The sequence below is a fragment of the Palaemon carinicauda genome, chromosome 20, assembly GCF_036898095.1.
Source record: "Palaemon carinicauda isolate YSFRI2023 chromosome 20, ASM3689809v2, whole genome shotgun sequence".
NCBI lineage: Eukaryota > Metazoa > Arthropoda > Malacostraca > Decapoda > Palaemonidae > Palaemon > Palaemon carinicauda.
Window position 1 is genome coordinate 95093751 of NC_090744.1, and position 24753 is coordinate 95118503.

Below are 24753 nucleotides of genomic sequence, written 5' to 3' on the forward strand. Positions count from 1 at the left end.
AGTCAGGACTTAATCTTATATTTCCTATTTTCTTTTTCCCAGTGGTTCTCTCACATCTGAACATCACATTTCCACGTGATTTTTACGCACACACACACACTCACGCGCACACACACACACACACACACACACACACACACATATATATATATATATATATATATATATATATATATATATATATATATATGTCTTACTTATAACTGTAATCGAACAGTTCAACATGTTTTTTTCAAAAAGGCCCATAAAAGAAATACAGGAAATAAATAAATCACTATATTTCGGTCAATAAACATTGACCCTCTTCAGGATGTAAAGTAAGAGGGTCAATGTTTATTGACCGAAATATAGTGACTTATTGATTTCCTGTGTTTCTTTTATGGGCCTTTTTGAAAAACACACACACACACACACACACACACACACACATATATATATATATATATATATATATATATACATATATACAGTATATATATATATATATATATATATATACTGTGTATATATATATATATATATACTGTGTATATATATATATATATATATATATATATATATATATATATATATATATATATATATATATATATATATATCCATTACACAATGTATATAGTGCCTATATTATATTTCTTCATACATTTGAAGGATACATCCAAATTATTAACCTTCATGTTCTCATAGGCCCTTCTCTCTTCTCTACCTTCGCTGCAATCCAACCATCAAGTACATAAAATTCACAACCCAGGTCAGCAGAGGCATAATGGTCTTTTTCAGGAGTGGAATAATCATCAAAACATCTTGGTAAAACAAACTAAGGCTGTGATTAAAAGATTTATTACTTGCACATGATTATACCAAATTAGCTATAAAATAAATTCTATACGATAACTTGTATCCACATAAATTCACTATCAAATTCATAGGAGATTTAAATTTATGTACATTAATACCATTAAATAGAGAAGACTCAAATGTGATGATAAAAGAAAGTAGTGTACCATTTACACATTTACAAACAGTACACCATACTATAGAGGTAATACTGTTTGGCTTCTAAATATAACCCTAAGACTAAACAACATCACATATTCAATAAGAGTTTCATAATAAGATGAAGACTTGAGAATCGTGAAACTTTCACCAAGACTGAGATCCATTAACTGAATTATAAGTTAACAAAACATTAGAAAATGCATTGTTTTAGTTTTCAACAACCAGGAAACTTTAAATGGGATATTGGTAAAAATAAAATCAATTTAGAAACTAAGTTCTTTCTGTCTAAAAGAAATTATTGACTCAGCACAATTCTATTCCACCGGTTATTTCTTCTCTTCGCATACTTTTCAATTTGACTTTTGTCATCCTAAAAGCCAATTAATTAGTCACTTGGCAAACTCTTTGGATAAGACTCCCAAATTCCCAGCCTTTCAAATGGATCATTATTCTGTTAATAACTCGTGCGATCTCTACATACCGATACAGAGTGCAAAATTTCTACGATGAGGTGAAGTAAAAGTGCAAAGTTCATGCCTCTTAAAGGAGACAATTACTAGATAAGGGTGCTCAAGTGCAATATATACAATCAGTGCAAAAGGTGCCGTTGCTAAATCTACGTGCAGAGTGCGTTCTTAGTGGAGCATGCAGGATTTCTGTATCTAGGTGCAAGGTGCGTATTCTATCCAACTGTTTAACTGAGACCATGAGCCAAGCCATCAACTCCTGCGATTATTTTCCCCAAAATATTGTTAATTCAATTCCAAAGAGACATTGCTTTAGGCAATCTTTCAGAGGTTTATTTGCCCCATTAAAATAAAAATATACAATGAGGGTCTTCAATTTATTCTATTGCAAAGAATGAATACCATCACTCATATTTGTAGATCAATCATCAAAGAAAAAAAATATGGCTTCTCTTCAATAACACCAGTCAGATAATGTAATATACTATCTTCTTTAAAATGGTGCCCTCTAAATGAACAAAAAGTAAATCACTGTACTACCCTTACAAAAGGATTACAAATATAAAAGTATTTTGTTGATAACAAAATATTCAAGGGAGAATAAACTAATAAACATGACTACAAATTCAGGATTAGCAGCTTGTTATTTCACTCATGTTCAGAAAAAGAGTCTAGAAGTTGTATACAGTGCAAAAAGGGTAAGTCATCTACAGTCTGTTATTGGGTGCATTCTCCGCAAGGGAGATTCCATGCAAAGTGCATTTTGTACATCCGTGATTTGTGCATTCCTATACATGTACTACATTTTTAAGGCTGAGAAAAGGATCTAAATAATTTCTTGAGTTGGACTTTATTACATTTTGGTGCTTGAAGAATCTTCTTCACCAGCAATCATGGCTGGATTGTCATAACCATTCCCAATAATGGGGCTGACATCTGTTGAAAAATGAATTAATCAAATCATTGATATAAATTTAATAAAAATCTTCACAAAGACTTAAATTAACTAAAAATCTTCACAAAGACTTAAATTAATTAAAAATCTTCAACCAGTGATATTCAAAGTAATAACTCATCTTCTACCACTTTTAAAAGAAATTAAACCTTGGTTAACTGACAAGTAGTGTAAATTGATTTTAATCTTTCATATTGTTTCAACCCTTTATTTGTTAAAGTATCATTTAAATATACTTATTATTTTACAGCTTTCCACTTCAGATAATGTAAATTTTAATTCGTATTCTGTACAATGTTATTTAAGTGTCAACAAAGCATAAAATAACACTCTTATAAAATCAAATCTACCTGGAACAGCCAATAACTTACCCGAATCCTTTTCAACAGGTCTCCAGCGCTTGGTGTACACGAGGCAAGTGAGGGCAAAGAGAGAGAAGCAGACAAGAGCAGCAATCAGGCCTGTTATAAACTTGGCCTGCAATTAAAATACAATGAGTCATTCATTTAGACAATAGATTAAAATCATAGATGTACTTTAGATAAAAATCTATTATAGAGTCACTGTTTACAGGCACAGTACCTTTTACAAAATTGATATTACATAACAGTACAGGAATACTTCTATGACACAATATAACTGTAAATTATTTTATATAAGATTAAAACGCTAAAATAAAGTGCTTTTGAAAAGTTAATTACTGTATTTGAATGGGACTATTATTGCTTTAATAAACAACCATGCTATTGGGCATCATAATCAAGATTTATTTGGTTTTGTTACTTCAAAATTAGATTACCATAAGCCTACTGATGGCGTACTAAAGTTGCAAAGAATAAACTCGCTACAGAATTTATAAAAGATTAAGCACACTCAGGTTAGAATATATCCCTTTGGAAGCTCTTTTCATCATAAAAAGCCCTGATTTAGAGGTTGTTTACAGTGGGTTTGGACATCATGAAATTATTATGGTAACTTTTGTGTCGTATTTAACATGATTTTCTGGACAGGTGATGTTGGGTTTAGGCGTGTCACATGAATCATTTGTAACTTCTTTTTGAAATTCAACATTTCATACTAAAATCTTACCTTTCACTTTTTGGTCATAACTATGAAAAAACAAAAATATAATACATCATTTTGAAATATTGGTAGGCTACACACTGATATGTATAACAAGAATTAAAATCGATATTTCTCTGCCAATTTTGTTGTACTTTGGCCCAAGCTTCAGTGTATAATCAAATATATTAATCTTTACAATTGATCATTATTACACAAAAAATGCATGATTTTCTTTCACATTTTAAAACTCTGAAGACATTTTTTCTACTAAAGTATATCGAATCCAGTCAATGAAACTTCTACCAGTGGAGAGACATATGAAAGAAGTAGTCAATGAAACTTCTACCAGTGGAGAGACATATGAAAGAAGTAAAGTTCTGTATAATCTCACCTGATAGACTTCACCCCAGAGGTCAGTAGAAGGCGTAGGTCGTACTTCAAGTGGAACAGTATGAGCATAGATACTATTCCCTACTTTCTTGACGCAAGTGTGGATTCCAGCATGTTCGATTTTGATGCTCTGTTGAAAAAAAAAAAGGTATGATTGGTAGAATAAATATCAAAACAATTAAGATTACTATAACTTTCATATAGGTTTACTACTTTGATAGAAAAATAAAGCCTGCAGCCTAATAAAGATTACAGAATATAAGATAAAATTCCACTGTAAATATAATCTTTGACTTATGTATTCATCTACAACACAGTGAGATGGTTGTAAGATTCCAGTACTGTAATCAAGTTGCATGACATACAGTACAATACAGGAGTCACTTCTGAAGAGGCTTCAGAACAGTTGAGTAATCATATGCATATAAGAGGAAAACAATTTTACCACTACTTTAATAAAAAATCTAAGTCTCCTGATTGGAAAAAAAAATCTAAGTCTCCTGATTGGAAAAAAAAATCTAAGTCTCCTGATTGGAAAAAAAAATCTAAGTCTCCTGATTGGAAAAAAAAATCTAAGTCTCCTGATTGGAAAAAAAATCTAAGTCTCCTGATTGGAAAAAAAAATCTAAGTCTCCTGATTGGAAAAAAAAAATCTAAGTCTCCTGATTGGAAAAAAAAATCTAAGTCTCCTGATTGGAAAAAAAATCTAAGTCTCCTGATTGGAAAAAAAAATCTAAGTCTCCTGATTGGAAAAAAAAATCTAAGTCTCCTGATTGGAAAAAAAAATCTAAGTCTCCTGATTGGAAAAAAAAATCTAAGTCTCCTGATTGGAAAAAAAAATCTAAGTCTCCTGATTGGAAAAAAAAATCTAAGTCTCCTGATTGGAAAAAAAATCTAAGTCTCCTGATTGGAAAAAAAATCTAAGTCTCCTGATTGGAAAAAAAAAATCTGTCTCCTGATTGATAAGATGAAATAATTTGGGCGAGTTACAAACATGAACACAAGGAGAAAGATCCCTGCAGACATATAGCTCCAATATTCTGAGCTGTATGATTGCGTCTTTTGATTAACATAAACAAAAAAAAATTGCTTCCTTATTAAATATTAGGAAAAATTGATCTCGATGATTGGCTGACGAATGAACATCAATCACTAAAAAAAAAAAAAAAAAAAAAAAAATAAGAAATAAAAATAAACATCCAATTCTGTTAAAGATTCATACTTAGAAGCAAACACAAATGGAAACACAAATGAGATATATATATATATATATATATACAGTGTATATATATATATATATATATATATATATAATATATAAATATATATATATATATATATATATATATATATATATATATATATATATATATATATATATAAATCGTATCATGAAAATTATTCGAAAACAATTAATCGAAAACAATTATTCGAAAAACAGCTATTCGAATGGAAAATTGTTCGAAAGAAAGTTATTCGAAAGGACAATTATACGAAATGATAAATATTAGAAATGTTTGAACCTTACGTTAATAGGCAATTGTTCAAATAGGCAATTTTTCAAATGTTTGTTTTAACGTTATCCGATTTTTTAGTGGTAATAAACGGTGTGAAGTATATCAAGCACCAAGAACTTCATTTCTTCGGAATATTGCAGCCCTTCAGTGATGTCCGAATACATTTCAAGTGAAAAAGACAAGCTTTTGCTTAAAATCAATGGTTTCATATTCGTGAAAGACAATCAAGTTGGTAACAAGATATATTGGAAGTGCAATAAGTTTGTGGATTGGTCTTCCTTCAAGATGTCATCAACGTAGTCCTATGATTTGCCTAGGACTAACAACGCACTTGAAGGATGGCACAGAGCTTTTTTTTATAGCAAATGTCTCCTCATCATCCAACAATATGGAAGTTCGTAGATGCTCTAAAAAGAGAGCAGGATTTACAAGAAATTCACGTTACAAAATTAAGAGCAAGAAGCACAAATATGAATAGTTCCAAGAAATATCGTGACTTAAATGAAAGGATAAAAATATTATTGGCAACCTTTGAAGAGTACTCAGTATTTGAGTATTTGCATAACTTGCATTTATAAGTAAATCTGTTTCATCATTAATCTATTTTAATAGTTTTATTAATGACATTCATACTTAAAAGATTTCATCCTTTTTGGTATTTTTACAACTTTGTTTAAATAAAGAATTTTACCTTTCAGATAATTATCATTTAGTATAATTGTCCTTTCGAATAACTTTCTTTCGAACAATTTTCCATTCGAATAATTGTTTCTCGAATAATTGTTTTCGATCAATTGTTTTCGAACAATGTTCACATAATCTATATATATATATATATATATATATATATATATATATATATATATATATATATATATATATATATATATATATGTATGTGTGTGTGTGTGTCCCCGTTAAAGTCTACAATTCAGATAATGCATGAAATAACAGCGTGTTTTAGTTAAAGTATATAAAAGACATATTTGTTTACAAATTAACTACATGTTTCATGAAATAATTAGGGTTTATATGAAATAAGGAACGCTAATCATGTAAACTACAGTATATAAAACGACCTTATTGTACCATTAACCTTTTTATTTCATTAAATTTTCGTCAATAATATAAAACTAGCTGAACTCGGGACGGATATTGTTTATGAGATCGGCATTATCCCTCGTTGATGTCGCTCACTATCACGCAGTTCACTCTAATGTTGCTACATTTAACATCACATTTAAAAAGGGTAGATGATAACTGTGCCCTTTCAATTGTAGATATTACCATGGAATTTGGCAGGGACAGAGAAACTGTTTTCCATTAATCCCTGAAATTTTCATTTAGATATGTTAATTATTCTAGGAACAATTTACTCCACCGCCAAAAATAACCATTCAACACATACCGAAATAAACGTTTGCCGTGGCTTTTCTATGGCAGATATCAACATGAAAATTGGTATGGACAAAGTAAATATCCATCCCATATATCCTTGAAAATTTCATTTAGATATGTGAAGTATGCTACGAGTAATTTACGGCGCCGCCGAAAATCGACCTCCGCGGATATAAAAAAAATGGCTACTTTTCTATGGCAAGTATCAATACGAAAATTGGTATGAATGTAGTTCACATAACACCCATCAAACCCAGTGAAAATAATTTAGATATCTGTAAAACTCTAGGAGTAGTTTGCTCCTCCTCACTGATTTTCTAGCTAAAAGTCGTCACTTACGAACAAATGTGACAGTCAAGGCATGCCTATAGCAGGTATGAAGATGAAAATTGGTAGAAACAAAGCTTATATATATATATATATATATATATATATATATATATATATATATATATATATATATATATATATATATATATATATACATATATATATATATATATATATATATATATATATATATATATATCTATATCTAAATCCCTTAAAAATTTCATCTGAATATATTTATTGGTAAACGAGTTATTGACTCTGCCTCCGAAAATATCAGCTGCTCCCCACACACCCCACACCCGCTTCGAAATTTATGGTTAGCGAATGACTGGGCTACGGGTTGGGTGAGATATTTACTAAAAAAAAATTGGCATTTCATATAAGGTCTCATTCGCGACAATAATATAGACATTATTGCAACAAGGACGATGTTCGTGACATTTTTAGTTGCATAAAATCAATTTTTCCGAAGAAGAAACGCCTTTTTGTTTGGCACTTTTGTGTGCAGTGGCAGCAAACGAAATCTTTTCTATGCCCAAGTGCTGGTTGTGTGGCCACACTTCGCCGAATAATTGTTTCGGATGGGATTTCCTGAGGTGTAATGAATTTTTCGTGGCATAAGGAAAATTGTGATCGGGAATACAACATTTTCCGGCAACCGTTTCGGGTTCACGATTTTAAATAATCATCTGAATTTCTAGTTCTAAAACCCACGCTTTTGTTTTGTGCCTCGATGTGCATCTGACTCCTAGAGGCGGACAGTGTCTCCAACAGTAGGATCAGGGAGTTGAGACTTTTTTTTTTTTTTTTTTAAATGCTTGTTGTTCAAGGTAAACGGCGAAACGGATTCTTCTCTGGCTCTTTTGATTGAGGAGTTTTTTTTTTTTTTTTTTTTTACTAAGCTCACACTCCAGAGTTCCGGTTAAACTTGATTGCGTTGAACTGTCAACCTGAATTTTACATGTAGCACATTTTATAACATTATTCACTTCAGACGTTTCATGGTCGACTCCATTACCTTCTCTACGTTTTACTGTATTCTTCAAATCTTCTTCAGTAGTCAATGCGCTCAATACACTTTCCAATTACCCACAATTCAGAATTCCAACTTTTGGGACAGACCCAAAAAGCACTGTTGGCAGCAACTGGTAACTGCTTCAATTTTGCTAAGAACTTTGCATTAATATCTTCCATTTTTAAAATAAAATAGATTGAAAAATAAAACTAGAATAATAACTGCACTGAATAACTGTACCAGAGAAGACAACCACCCGTAGAGATACTACCGCTAGAGAGGTATTGGGTCCATTGACTGGCTAGACAGTACTACTGCATTGGATCCCTCTCTCTGGTTACGGCTCGTTTTGTATTTGTCATTATATTGCAGTAGTTAACCCCTTGAGAGAAAAAGAATGGTTTGGTATTCTTAGCGTTGTCAGGTGTATGAGGACAGAAGAGAGTATCTAAAGCAGTGGTTCCCAAACTATCTTACCTGACGCCCCCTTTTTGCTTCCAGTAGACCCGTAAGCCCCAACCCCTCTCTTTTTTTTATATGAAATGATTCTTACACTTATTTCTTAGCATTGTACAGGAAAACAGATTTCTGTTTGTATTACATTTTAATAATGAAAGTTACTCAAACAAATAATAATACATTCCAGTAACTAAAAACGAAACATTTGGTTCAAAGTGAGCGAAAAAAAAGTTTGAACATTAGCAAACTAGCAAAATTGAGTTGCAATTTTAAGAATAGATAATTCGAAAACATGGCATATAATATTTGGAAATACTTATGAGACTATGGCACAATTTCTGGTCAAATTTAGTGAGATGGATGCTGCTGTTCTTTTAATGATTTTATTATTCTATTAAACAAGTAATTTCGAGCAGATGACTTCACGCCCCCTTTGTATCGTCTTCACACCCCCCCCCCTAGTGGGGCGCGCCCCCCAGTTTGGGAACCAATGATCTAAAGAATAGGCTAAACTATTCGGTGTATGTGTAGGCAAAGGGGAAATGAGCCGTAACCAAAGACAAGGACAGATGTAGTACAGTACTGTCTGGCCAGTCAAAGAACCCAATAACTCTCTAGCGGTAGTACCCCAACAGGTGGTTGGTGCATACAGCAACAACAACCACAAATGTAACCTTGTCTAGTTCACTACAAGTCAGAAGCCTCAGTCAAGTCCCTATTCATGTTTGGGATTGGTGATGGTGGGAGATTTTTGTCTGGTCGTTCACAGCAAACAAACCTAGTGTGGGTGGCCCTGACTAGTACAGCTTTGCTACCATGTTAAGATATTGCCACTTACAACTAACCCAGTTGTATTGCTCTCATCGTTATATACAAAAAGAGTATAAAATAAAAAATACATATATTTCTAGCAATATCAACATTATTAGAAAGTAAATATATATATATATATATATATATATATATATATATATATATATATATATATATATACATATATATATATATATATAAATATATAAAATGCGTGTGTATGTATGTTTGTTTGTCTGTGTAGGATGGTATGGATATACTGTAGAAGCAAAAGACTTATACATATTAACATTTAGTATCGAAGAGGGTAAGAATATTCGAAAAAATTAATAAATCTTCCTATACTAGTGTAGAAAGATACATTCTGTCTGTATGTGTGTATGTATACATACATACATACATATATATATATACTGTGTATATATATATACACTGTATATCTATCAACTATATATATAAATATATATATATATATATATATATATATATATATATATATATATATATATATATATATATATATACACTGTATATCTATCAACTATATATATATATATATATATATATATATATATATATATATATATATATATATATATATATATACATAGCTGATAAATAACGAGAGAGAGAGAGAGAGAGAGAGAGAGAGAGAGAGAGAGAGAGAGAGAGAGAGAGAGAGAGAGAGAGAGAGAGAGAGAGAGAGAAATGCATAATATAATAATGCCCAATCTTTTTACCTCGAAGATCATGCTTCCATTGGCGTAGACAGTCAGCTCGTCGCGCTGAAGTTCCTCTGTGGGGTAGAGAGCTTCTCCTTTGCCATGGAGAAGCCAGTATTCCAGGTCGCCTTCGTATGGGCATTCCAGTTCAAACTGGAATGGCAATATTAATAACAATGAGGATGTAATCCACATAGAGTAATAATAGTAGAATTAGAATGGCCCCCTCTCAAGGTCCCTTGATATTTTATCAAATTTTTAACACCTGTGGACAGTTTAGATGACCATTTTCGGTTAAAATTTGAAAAGAATCAAAGAAAACAAGTAAACAAACAAACCGAGACAAAATATAACCTATATCTTCACTGCAGGAGGTATAACAATATGGAATACTGCCATATCCTGGTCACTAACTTTATCATAACTAATATTATTCTATATTTAATCAGAACAATTGTTATTCCTATTACCCTTCAAGTTCTTTAGAAGGTTAACAAATAACTAAAATTATTAATAATAAATACTTACGTATTCAGTTTCCCTTGGAATAAGTGAGGCCATAACGACATGTGCTTGACCCCATTCGACTGAAGCAAGCAAAAAGGCTGTTGCTAGGAGCCACTTCATCTTGAGGTGTTCTGGCGGGGAAAAAAAAGGAAAGCTTGATTATTGCAGGTGTTTTTAGAAATGAATAAGAAAATTCGGCTGATTTTCTACTGGTTTTGCTATTTAGATAGATTAACAGGTGTGTGTGTTTTTATTTTTTTAATTTACTATTCTCTTTTAGGTGTTTCTGCTATTTATATATTTTTGCAGGCATTTTTTTTCATTTTCCTAGATTTCCATGCGGATTTCTATGGCGTGTTATTATTATTTAGGCAATTTTGCATGTGTTTTTTGGCATTTACTATATTTTAGGCTTGTGTTTTGTCACCCATATAATTTTTCGTGTGTTTTTGGAATCTACTATTTTTTCCTGCAGGTGTTTTTGCTATCAAGATAATTTTGCAGGTGATTTTGGAATTTACTACGTTTTTCTTTTTGCAGTTCATGATATTTACATAATTTTCGTGTGACAAAAGAGCTCATAGCCATAAACCCTAACGAAGAAAAAAAAATAGAAGTATCTTCTTTCCTTCCATTAACCAAGAAACAACAAAACATTTTCGGCGTCCAAAGATTCATTTCTGAAAGGAGATTTGAGAGTTGAGAATCAGCGTGAATCTTATTCTTTCTCTGGCATACTTTCATATTGTTTCTTTTTACCGTTATGGCGTCTATAGACGATCGAAATTCTAGTCTATAGACGATTGAAATTCCTGTCTATAGACGATCGAATTCCAGCGCTGTATTCAGAGTTCACAAAACCCTTGCTTAAAGTTGATCGTCTAGGGTGTACTGTATATTGAATGATTCCTGTTGCAATATTGACGCAAAGTATCTTTTTTACCTATCATGACAACTGGGGCTTTTGCTTCTCAGTGTCTCAGAGAGAGAGAGAGAGAGAGAGAGAGAGAGAGAGAGAGAGAGAGAGAGAGAGAGAGAGAGAGAGACGAGTTCTCTCCTTCTTAAGAGGGCAACATGACGAGTCATTTTGTCACTGATAAGTAATGGATTCCACAGGTTCCACAACTCCCACCTGGTTTACGGCGAAGCCAGATGATCCTGAGGGCGTGTGGAGGGGGTTACTGGTGTTGGGGAGATGGCAGGGGGAGGGGATAGATGTTTCCAAGGCCTAATGAGTGCTAGTAACAGAAGAGGTAGTAGACAGACGAATATTATAGGCAGGATGAAGTATGAGAGTCCAGACATCTGGGTTTTTCCCAAGACATGATGGCATGCGCTGTTCAATTCTACGCAACTACTTATTCAAAATTTCATTGGTAATAAGAGGATATCACACATATATACATATATATATATATATATATATATATATATATATATATATATATATATATATATATATATATATATATATATATATATATATATATATACACACACATGAGATGATGAAAGGAGAAGTATTGGATTAAAAGCTTAAGATAGAGACGACTGGCGAAATCTAACCAAGGCCTTTTGCGTCAATAGGCGTAGGAGATGATGATGATGATGATGATGATGATGTATATATATATATATATATATATATATATATATATATATATACATATATATATATATATATATATATATATATATATATATATATATATATATATATATATTACTCCCTAAGTATGAGACCCTCCTTGCATTGTGGTCATTACGTGACCTAGTGTGTCTTTCGCAATATACAAGACTCCTTGACACGGATGACGTCACTGTACACTGACAGTACAATAAAACAGTATTCCATTAAGTATTATTCATTGCAATAACCTAATTAAGTATTCCTCTTTCTACATAATCCATGCTGAGTATTGTTCTATAATGTATCCTACTTAGTATTGTTTAAGTAAAATAAGGTCTCCCAGTAAAAATGAGAACTATTGAATTGAAGAAGTATATGCAAGCTATTAATGTTAAACATGGTACTATTACATAACGGCGATGAAAAACATATTTATGATGATCATAATTTACTATGAACATAATTCGCTGTCCCTCTTTGACACAACACTTTCTTTTCGTCTGTTCAAAGATGCCTGGAAATATTATTTGGTCCGGTCAATCGCGTCTTAATTTATAAGAACCATCACGATAAATATTTAAATTTCCTTTCGATAAGAATAACTAAGGAAACAGAATAGGCCTTCATGATAAAATATCACGTAACAAAATAGCAATCAAAAAGAAAAATAAATAAGACTAAAAGTATACTTTTTTTTTTTTTTTTTTTTTTTTATGTCGGCTACCCCTCAAAATTGGGGGATGTGCCTTGGTTTATAGATATAGATGCCTAAAATATTTTGCAATTACTAAAGGACCTCTCCGATCAATGGACAATGCATGGTTTTCTTTACAAATTCAATATTAATATTAAACTCCGTCCATTTACCCAACTACAGACGCAGTGGATTTAAGTGTCGCTATAAATAAATTCCTTCCAACAACAACTTGTCATAACAACAACGCCATAACATCTTCAAATGAAATCAATATTATTATATGCTTATCATAGAACTATGAAATCAATATTATTATATGCTTATCATAGAACTATGAAATTAATATTATTATATGCTTATCATAGAACAATTTTTTTTTCACAGACGACTAACCTATTTGTGGTGGTTCGTATTTGATGAATAAAACACCGATAATATACGCATCATTTATACAGCACCTGAATTTCTATTAAAATCCTTATGAAATTTCAAGGCTTTGGCAACATTCTCAGACACAAAAAATAAACAGAGAGAGAGAGAGAGAGAGAGAGAGAGAGAGAGAGAGAGAGAGAGAGAGAGAGAGAGAGAGAGAGAGAGAGAGAGATTAATATCAAGATCAGGGTCAAGAAATTTTATAGACCACGATACTAGTTCTAAAAGGTAGAACGAAAGAATTAAAACACTTCTCAACGATAGATTAGTCTTAAAAGACTTTCTCAATAAGTATTTTTTATATAATTGAAGAATATACAGATCGAATGTGTTTCTCAAAAGTAAATTTTGCAATCAAGAATCACACCTAAATTTTTCCAGGAGTCGTATAAGAAAAAACACAATCAATGCAGATATGGATGTCATCGACCTACTTACAACTTCAAACTCCATAATTTGCACCATACACTAATTTAGATAGATCTCTATTAAGGGTTTCAGCAACCACAGATCTACATTTAGGAAATGGAAATAAGTCAAATATTGTATCATAATCTGCATATACAACAAGCTTATTTTCTATGGCAAACTGCACACCATGGATATATATTATGCCAAGATCACTACTCACAGGAACACTAGATATAACATTCCTATACTACCAATGCAATCAATTTTAAAAATTCAATAATGATGATAAGAAAAGATCCACCTACTTCCAACAGTATGAATTCATTAACACGGTCAAAGACAGCACTAAAATCCAGGCCAATAACACGAACTTCTGACCACAATATAGGGATTTTTGTACAGTATTGGTAATGTAAGAAGGGCATCACATGCTCCAAGGCCTTTGCGAAATCCAAATTCCAAACCAGTGATCAGATGATTACCTTCAGCAAACCTATTTAGAGGTTTTGACAAAAGATATTAAAAAACTTAAGATGATATGGGAGTTATGGGATTTGGGTGGTAACCAATCGGAAGATCAAGTTTCTCATTACTCTGTTTACTGTCAGACATATCCGCCAAAAAAAAAGATTGCCTTTTACTTTGGACAGTGGAAGACCAAGCCATCTTGTTTAAGTAAAGGAAAAACTGTTGTATCTACACCCAAGAGTGCAGATTTAAGGATAGCCCACCAATTATTATTATTATTATTATTATTACTTACTAAGCTACAACCCTAGTTGGAAAAGCAGTATGCTATAAGCCCAGGGGCTCAACAGGGAAAATAGCTCAGTGCGGAAAGGAAAAAAGGGAAATAAAATATTCTAAGAAGAGTAACAACAATAAATATCTCCTATATAAACTATAAAAACTTTAACATGAAACATAAATTATCTGAGCAAAATACTCTAAGCTGAATATAAATATTCCAAGTCAAATCTAATCTGTTAACCTTCACAAGATGATAGGCCTCCTGCTTTTCCAAATAAGAAGTTACAATCAGTAGGCCTACTGAACCAGGGTTTGCCTACCGCTCTTTATCTTAACAACGAGCATTTATAAGGCTATCAATTATGTAGACCAGATTCTCATTAAAGAGAACAACAGAGTCAACACTTATATACAAGTGTGTCCAATTCAAATTCAAAAGATCACTCAATATGCCATTGCAGCCTGCTTGAAATTTTCTATATATCTTACATGAATATGACACATCAGGAACAGGCTGCTCAGTCTTAATTACTAACAAAACCAAGCCATGATCAAACGTCCAAACTGGAGAACTAACCTTCCTTATAACAACAAAGGAGTCAGTGTATACTAGGTCCAAACAGTTATCAGAACTGTGAGTAGCCTAATCTATAATTTGCTCACATCCTGATTCAGGGTAAAGTTCAAAGCACTTAAGCCATGGAGATCAGAAGGAGAAACAGATTTTTACCCCTCCCTAAGATGAGCATTGAAATAACCAGAAACCACAGAGGAGGCCTTTCTAATATCTTCTTGTATCTTATTCATAATGGTAAGAAGAAAATCGAACACAGAATCACCCACTCTTAATTCCAATAGATGGAACGCAAATAAAAGTTTTATGACCTCAATCTCATGACATCCAGGTTCATTACAGTAACTACTGTGTTGTTCAGTGGCCACTTCCCTCTTGGTAAAGGTAGAAGAGACTCTTTAACTATGAAAAGCAGCTCTTCTAAGAGAAGGACACACCAAAATCAAACCATTGTTATCTAGTCTTAGGTAGTGCCATAACCTCTGTACCATGGTTTTCCTCTGTCTTGGGGTACAGTTCTCTTGCTTGAGGGTACACTCAAACACTATTTTATCTTATTTCTCTTCCTCTTGTTTTTTTTTTTTCTTTTTTTTTAAGTTTTATATTTGTATGTGAAATAACCATTTTAAATGTTGTTACGGTTCTTAAAACATTTGATTTAGATTGATCATTACTTCTTTAGTTGTTTATTTATTTCCTTGTTTCCTTTCCTTACTGGGCTATTTTCGTTGTTGGAGCCCTCGGGTTTATAGCACCCCACTTTTCCAACTAGGGTTGTAGCTTGGCAAGTAATAATAATAATAATAATAATAATAATAATAATAATAAGAATAATAATAATAATAAAAATAATAATAATAATAATGGCAGGACTTATGAGAAGCAGGGTACTCAGTCCTAACATCCACCGGAATTACTTTTGCCCTAGGAAATGGCTTCTCATATCAAAATTATTAGTTTCTTGGAATAAGGAACTCAGATGAGTACCTTATTTGAGAAACGTAAGTTTCTGAGCATAATAAAATATCATACTGCCTGGAGGCAAGTGTAAGGTCTCCCATATTGCCACGCCGTCCACGTATATTACAATACATTAAGAGGACACTGGCGAAGTCTAGGACGCACTGGTCCCGGGGTTTTGCTCAATATCTCCAAACAGAATTAGAACTAAGAGCAATAAAAAGTCTCATCACATTTGATAACAAACTTGAAAATATTGACAAAAATATGTACAATAATATATAATAAAGACAAAATGTAATATGAAATTGGTCAACATACAACATACAAGGGAGAGCAGTAAGGATGGTTTTGAAAATTAATATCAGAGAGGAAGATTAAGAAACAGATAAGGAAAAGGCAACTTCTTGATAAGCCACCGGGCATCCATGGCTCCTCTATGAAGCTTGCCAACACACCATTAAAAATAAACAAAAGGAAGAGAGAAAAAAAGACAGAATAATGTGCTTGAGTGTAGGCCACAAGCAAGAGAATTCTAACCCAAGACAGTGAAAGACTATGGTACAGAGGCTATGGCGCTACCTAAGACTAAAGAACAATGGTTTGATTTTGGGGTGTCCTCCTATAAAAGCTAAAGAGTCTATTCTACCCTTACCAGTAGGCTGACCAGGGCACCAGCCACCCCTTGAGATACTACCGCTAGAGAGTTATGGGGTCCTATGACTGCCCAGACAGTACTACATTGGATCTTTCTCTCTGGCTACGATTTACTTTCCCTTTGCCTTCACACACACTGAATAGTCTGGCATATTCTTTACAGATTCTCCTCTGTCCTCATACACCTGACAACACAGATTACCAAACAATTCTTCTTCACCCAAGAGGTTAACTACTGCTCTATAATTGTTCAGTGGCTACTTTCCTCTTGGTAAGGGTAGAAGAGACTCTTTAGCTATGGCAAGCAGCTCTTCTAGGAGAAGGAAACTCCAAAACCAACCATTGTTCTCTAGTCTAGGGCAGTGCCATAGCCTCTGTACCATGGTCTTCCACAGAGTTGGGTTAGAGTTCTCTTGCTTGAGGGTACACTTGGGCATATTGTTCTATCTTATTTCTCTTCCTCTTGTTTTTATTAAGTTTTACAGTTTCTATAGGACATATTTATTTTAATGTTGTTACTGTTCTTAAAATATTTTATTTTTCACTGGGCTATTTTCCATATTGGGGCCCAGGGCTTATAGCATCCTGCTTTTCCAACTAAGGTTGTAGCTTAGCAAGTAATAATAATAATAATAATAATAATAATAATAATAATAATAATAATAATAATAATAATAATAATAATAATAATAATAATAATATGCCATTGAACAATTACAGTGCAGTAGTTAACCTCATGAGTGAAGATTTGTTTGCTTAGCTTAGTGTTGTTAAGTGGGTCAGAAAAGAGGAGAATGTGTAAAGAGTTGGCCACACTATGCTGTGTATGTATAGGCAGGGAAAAAATGAGCCATAACCAGTCAAAGGACCTTATAACTATCTAGTAGGTTGACCAGGGCACCAGCCACCGGTTGAGATACTACCACTAGAGAGTTATGGGGTCCTTAGACTGGCCAGAGAGTGCTACATTGGATCCTTCTCTCTGGCTACAGCCATTTTTTTTTCTTTGCTTACACATATATTGAATAGTCTGATCTATTCTTTGCACTTCTCCTCTGGCCTCATACACCTTATAACACAGAGATTACCAAACAATTGTTCTTTGTTCAAGGGAATAACTACTGCAATCTAATTGTTCAGCGGCTTTTTTTTTTCTCTTGTTAAGGGTAGAAGAGACTCTTTAGCTATGGTAAGCAGCTCCTCTGGGTAAAGTACACTTAACAAATTAAATCATTGTTGCCTAGACTTGTGTAGCGCCCTAGCCTCTGCACCGTGGTCTCCCACTATCTTGGGTTAGAGTTCTCTTGCTTGAGGGTACGCTCTGGCATTCTATTCTACCTAATTTCTTTTCCTCGCGTTTTTTTTTTTTTTTTGAAGTTTTTATAATTTATATATGAAATATTCAAATTAATGTTGTTGTTTTTCTTAAAATACTTTATATTGATTGTTCATCACATCTCTTGTAGTTTTTTTTTGTACCTTGATTCCTTATAGCATCCTGCTTTTCCAAATAGGGTTGTAGTGGTAGTAGTAGCAGTAATAATAATAATAATAATAATAATAATAATAATATGTAGCTGGTGCCTTGGCTGACCTACTACCTATATATACAATATATCTACGTGTATGAATACGCACACAAATATATATATATATATATATATATATATATATATATATATATATATATATATATATATGTGTGTGTGTGTGTGTGTGTGTGTGTGTGTATACATATATATGCATATATTGTAAATATAACAATAAATGCAGCCTTTCTAGTCCACTGAAGGACAAAGGCCTCCAACATGTCTTTATGTATGTGCAGGGTTTGGCCATTTCATCACCACACCGGCCAGAGTGGATTGGTGATGGGGTTGACTTTAGTCTGATCGCTCACAGCAAACCAACCTAGTGTGGGTGACCCTAACTAGAACAGTTTTGTTGATCATGGCGATACAAAAACCCTCTCACTGTGTTAAGACATATTAATCCGTTAATTAAAGAGAGAGAGAGAGAGAGAGAGAGAGAGAGAGAGAGAGAGAGAGAGAGAGAGAGAGAGAGAGAGAGAGAGAGGTGACACGCCAACCGTCACTGCAAAATCTCCACCCCCCATCCACTTCCCTCCCCAACCCTTTACACACCTTTCCCAACACTTCATACACCTTCCCAACACTTTACACACCTTCCCTAACCCTTTTTACACATTACCCAACACTTGATACACCTTCCCCAAACCTTTATACACTTTTCCCAACAGTTTATACACCTTCCCCAACCCTTTATACACCTTCCCCAGCCCTTTATACACTTTCCCCAACACTTTTACACACCTTCCCCAACCCTTTATACACCTTCCCTTATACACTTTCCCCAACACTTTTACACACCTTCCCCAACCCTTTATACACCTTCCCTAACCCTTTACACCCCCTTCTCATCCCCAACAATTTACACACCTTCCACAACACTACACACATTCCCTAACACTTTACACCCTCTTCCCCTCCCCAACACTTTACCCACCTTCCTCAACACATTACACACTTTCCTTAACCCTTTACACCCCCTTCTCCAACCTTTTACACGCCTTCCCCTAACTCTTACACACCTTTTAGCACTTTACACACATTCCCTAACAATTTACTCCAACCACATTGCATATAATTCTCATAATGCAGGCTAGATTGGTGTCATCTACATCACACAGACCTAAATACATACATACATACATACATATAGACACACACATGGCCATATAATGGGTAAATAAACCGGATCTTTATTCTCTGTTCGCAGTAGGCCTCTTTGAATGTTACAATGACCCTCTAGTGGCAACAAGAGAAAGTTGGAAGGAAAGCTTCAGCTGATTTTAACTTAAAAAAAAAAAGACAGACTTGTTCTTTGGGCCATTCTAGTCATTATCTCTTTGTCTTGTAATTAGAGAGACTATTTGAGAAGGGGCACGACTTTTACCTTGACACATTTCAAGCCACGTGCATGTGGTTTCTGTAGTGAAGAAATTAATGAATATGCATACAATATAAATATAAATATACATATATACACTCACTAATATGTGCAAGTATTTAAAGGATTCAATGCGCATCTCGAGACGAGTAACAAAGTTAAAACATATATAAAATATATAAAATATGAAGAGCTATTAATGTCAGCCTGTTCAACGCATATACGTTCGAACTTTAAAGTGCCACGGTTGTTAAGCCAAAAAGGTCAAATCAAGATAAATGTGAAACCGAATATATCTCATCTCAATAATGAGGAGTTATACCTGTCATTACTTTTTTTTTTGGTCCTATTGATTTCCATAATGTAGAATCTGACTTTGGGTTCGAGTTTTGAAATAAGTTGTCCAAAGATTGCATAATAATTCGCACTTGTCAGATGGATTGATAATATACAGTACAGACTTTCAAGAAAAACTGAAAACTTTTTTCCGTTTTCGAAGGACTGCCATAACCTGGATTTAACATTTATTATTATTATTATTATTATTATTATTATTATTACTTGCTAAGCTACAACCCTAGTTGGAAAAGTAGGATGCTATAAGCCCAGGGGCTCCAACAGCCCTGTGAGGAAAGGAAATAAGAAAACTATAAGAGAAGTAATTAACAATTAAAATAAAATATTTTAAGAACAGTCACATTAAAATAAATCTTTCTTATATAAGCTATACAAAACTTCAAAACATATCAGGAGGAAGAGAAATAAGATAGAATAGTGTGCCCGAGTGTACCCTCAAGCAAGAGAACTCTACCTAAAGACAGTGGAAGATCATGGTACAGAGGTTATGGCACTAACCAAGACTAGAGAACAATGGTTTGATTTTGGAGTGTCCTTCTTCTAGAGGAACTGCTTACCATAGTTATTATTATTATTATTATTATTATTATTAATATTATTATTATTACAAGCTAAGCTATAACCCTAGTTGGAAAAGCAAGATGCTTTAAGGCCAAGGCCTCCAACAGGGAAAAATAGTCAAGTGAGGAAAGGAAAAAAGGATATAATTGAACTACAATAAAATTTAAATACAATGAAAATAAAATATTTTAAGAACAGTATCATTAAATTAGATCTTTATATGTAAAATATAGAAATTAAAAAAATAATCAAGAGAACTTCAATCCAAGACTACACGGCCATCGTACTGAGGCTATGGCACTACCCAAGACTAGAGAATTATGATTTGATTTGGGAGTGTTCTTCTGGAAGAGCTGCTTACCATAGCTTAAGAGTCTCTTCTACCATTACCAAGAGGAAAGTAACCCCTGAACTATTGCACTGCCGTAGTTAACCCCTTGAGAGAAGAATTGCTTGTTAACCTCAGTGTTGTCAGGTGTATGAGGACAGAGGAGAATGTGGAAATAATATGCCAGACTATTTGGTATAATTGTAAGCAAAGTCAAAAAGCCGTGACCAGAGAGAGGGATCCAATTTAGTGATGTCTGGCCAAGGACCTAATAACTCTCTAGCTGTAGTGTCTCAGTGGCCTGGTCAACCTACTACCTCTTCTACCTTTACCAAGAGGAAAGTAGCCACTGAACAATAACATGGCAGTAGTTAACTCCTTGAGCAAAGAACTGTTTGGTAATCTCAGTGATGTCAGGTGTATAAGGACAGAAGAGATTATGTAAAGAATAGAACAGACTATTCGGTGTATGTGAAGCCAAAAGGAAAACGATACGTAACTGGAGAGAAGGATCCAATGTAGTTCTGTCTGGCCAGTCAAACGACCCAATACCTCTCTAGCAGTAGTATCTCAACGGGTGGCTGGTACCCTGGCCAACCCACTACCTATAACTTGATTTTATAGATACGGAAAGGATTTTTTTTTTTTTATTCAATAAACAAATCTGTTTGATCCTGCAAAGACCCATCTAGACACTGGTTCCTGCAGTTTACACCCGTTCTTGTTCGGCAGGTCAAAATTATGCGGTAAGTCGATTTTATGATTTCGCAAGGAAATCTGTAGGTTGAACAGATAATCAAAAGCACCCGTTTGTGCTTTTGCGTTATATTCGTCAGCTTTTACTGACAATGAGAGAGAGAGAGAGAGAGAGAGAGAGAGAGAGAGAGAGAGAGAGAGAGAGAGAGAGAGTTAATATTAACTCCGAACGAATATCATACGTAGCCTCTACGAAACGAAAGCACCTCACTAAAATCGTATTATTTTATGACCTCAGTCCCCTGGCGTTAACTTAGCCTATATGTCATGAGCATCCCTTTCTTTCTTCATCTTATTGATTATATCACGAAAATCAATGGAATCGTCTTCGCCTTCTAAAGCTACAGTAGACCGTGCTCTTGGTCTAGTTCAAATGGTACTTTCTAAGACGTTGGCAGAATGGAATGACGGTAGAGAGGACCCTTTGGGCATTCACCTTCCAGTTAGGTTGGACTTATTTCATTTGAGAAGACACCTGGTTCAACTTGTGGGCTTCTTCAGTCTTAAGTTTGAGAGATTAAATGATTGGTTTCAGTAAAATATCGTAGCAAAAACTATGGTTAACAATGGCGAAATTAGAAAATAATACACCTTTAAACATTTTCACCTCACAAAAATGATACACCTTTAAACATTTTCAGCTCACAAAAATGATACACCTTTAAACATTTTCACCTCACAGAGCTGTAAATTTGTATACGAAACTAGTAAAACTTTATAAAACTTATTTTTATAACTTTATGTAATATAACTTCAATTCTAATTCTACAATTATTTCGTTCCATTGAGATTTTACGAAAGAGTTTAATTACTCTCTTCATCTCAGCACTCGAAGAGTAAATGCAAGTAAACGTGACACATTAGTCTAGTCAATCTCCCACTTTTAATAATAACAAGTTACCATTTGGCAGAATATTTAGCATTTGACCAACCCAAGTCCTTGACGTATTTAGCACACTAGTGAGATATCTAACTGGGAAGTCTGAAACAATTCCTTGTCACAAACAGCCAACTTTAACAACGCTTCTTCTACTTCCACTTTGGGTCCTGGAGACTCTCAGTTAATGACAAGATCTTTTCAGTGTAGCGTTAACGGTCAAGATGCCATTTCACATTCCTTTCAGACTGGTTCGTACTGGTTTTGTATTTTATTGTTATCATACTTGTGAGTTTGACCATAAACGGATCGAAGTGCCACTGGGGAAAAATCCGTCCGATACATTATGAAGTAAAAGCTGGAGATTAGAACTAAGTTGGAAGAATTGAAGCTGGGAACCTAGGCCAGGTAGAGGGCTTAAAGGTGGGTTCAGCCCCGGGTCAACGAAACGCTGCAAAGACCATTTATGTTACAGCGCGCTACGTGAGGAGCACTATAAGCACTGCTTACTGTAATTACGGAGATTTGTAATGTCACCCAAAACATCACACTCTCAGGTGGGCGCGTCCTAAAAACTGAGACTACCTTAGTTCACCTAAGCAGGACATTGTGTACCTATAGTCCATTTCTTTTAGCGAGGCATATTTGCACCGACTCGCAGCGGTGCCCTTTTAGCTCGGATAAGTTTCATGATCGCTGATTGGTTAGAATTATCTTGTCCAACCAATCAGCGATCAGGAAACTTTTCCGAGCTAAAAGGGCACCGCTGCGAGTCGGTGCAAATCTGCCTCGCTAAAAGATATGGACTATAGGTGTTAGCCGACCGGTGTGGGTTGCAGACAGGGTTGAGATACAGATAGAGAAGTAAAACTGACGGGAGTGTCTATTCTTACTCAAAAGATTCATGTATCCCTGTTCTTGTATTCTTCTTCTTTTCTAACGAGTGTTATAGCTTGGCGAATAACAACAATAATAATAATAATAATAAACAACGGGATGAAACCTCTCTCTCTCTCTCTCTCTCTCTCTCTCTCTCTCTCTCTCTCTCTCTCTCTCTCTCTCTCTCTCTCTTCTCTCTGAATTCTTATTGATTACTTATATACCTTTCCTCCTTCTTGCACATTTCGTCCCTCGAAGATGAACGTGATGTAATACAACTACTGTTTTCATAATTCAACAAAAATATCTCTATTTCCAGTATGTTAATGTATTACATGATTGGCGCCTTTGTTAAATAATCATTTGTTAATTATTATGTCGTGTTGTTATGTCTTTAAATACATTTAATCCATCGATTTAATCGTCTACATAATGAAGACCTAATCCTCCAAATCCATTGAAATGATTGTGTACTTCATTGAGGTGATTCTATAAATCCAATAAGATACTTGTTTAATCCATAGAAATAATCCTATGAATCCATCTTAATTTTATAAATCCCTTAAGATACTTTTTTAATACATAGCAATAATCCTATGAATCCATTAATGTAATTCTATAAATCCATCGATATACTTGTTCAATTCTCTATAATATAAAATGAGGTAATCCTCTAAACCCAATAAAGTAATCCTCCAAACTCATGAAGGTAATCCTCTAAATCCATTAAGGTGACTGTAAATCCACTGAGGTATCGTCTTCTCAATGACTGGCAGGAACTCAACCGTAGACCTACCTATTAACGTAACTTTAGCCAGACACAGAGTGAAAATAAGCTGAATATAACATGCTGTGGTGTATATACCGTTTGAAGCACGATTTTCAGATGGTATTCTCAGACTGGTCCGGTAAATGAGTCAAGGACAAGGGTGTGACAGCCATTAAGATGTTATACGCTACAACTTCTGAAGGCCTCAAAAGTTCGTTCTCTCTCTCTCTCTCTCTCTCTCTCTCTCTCTCTCTCTCTCTCTCTCTCTCTCTCTCTCTCTCTCTCTCTCTCTCTCTATTGTAAAAGAATTAGTATGCCAACTACATTAGGCTCATCCGAAAACTTGTGAGTAAAATATACATTGAAAAATTCATGCAAAATAGGGAGTATCGAACAACACCAAGAGCAACCATTGAACCATGTGCATAATCACAGTTGATAACCTTAACCTACGAACAGGGTGCAGAGAATGGACCGAGGACACATACATAACAACATCACGATG

General features: G+C 34.0%; 1 protein-coding gene across 1 annotated transcript in view; it reads right to left on the bottom strand.

Moving 5' to 3' along the window:
- Window positions 1-824: 824 nt before the first annotated feature.
- LOC137614323 (uncharacterized) overlaps window positions 825-24753 on the bottom strand; it is a 41544-nt gene continuing 17615 nt past the window's right edge. The window contains exons 2-6 of the mRNA XM_068344080.1: window positions 10662-10771; window positions 10152-10286; window positions 3878-4006; window positions 2793-2898; window positions 825-2402 (exon numbers count right to left, since the gene is read on the bottom strand). Coding sequence (XP_068200181.1) covers window positions 2320-2402; window positions 2793-2898; window positions 3878-4006; window positions 10152-10286; window positions 10662-10760 — 552 coding nt within the window. The 5' untranslated portion in view covers window positions 10761-10771 and the 3' untranslated portion in view covers window positions 825-2319. The remainder of the gene's footprint in view (window positions 2403-2792; window positions 2899-3877; window positions 4007-10151; window positions 10287-10661; window positions 10772-24753) is intronic.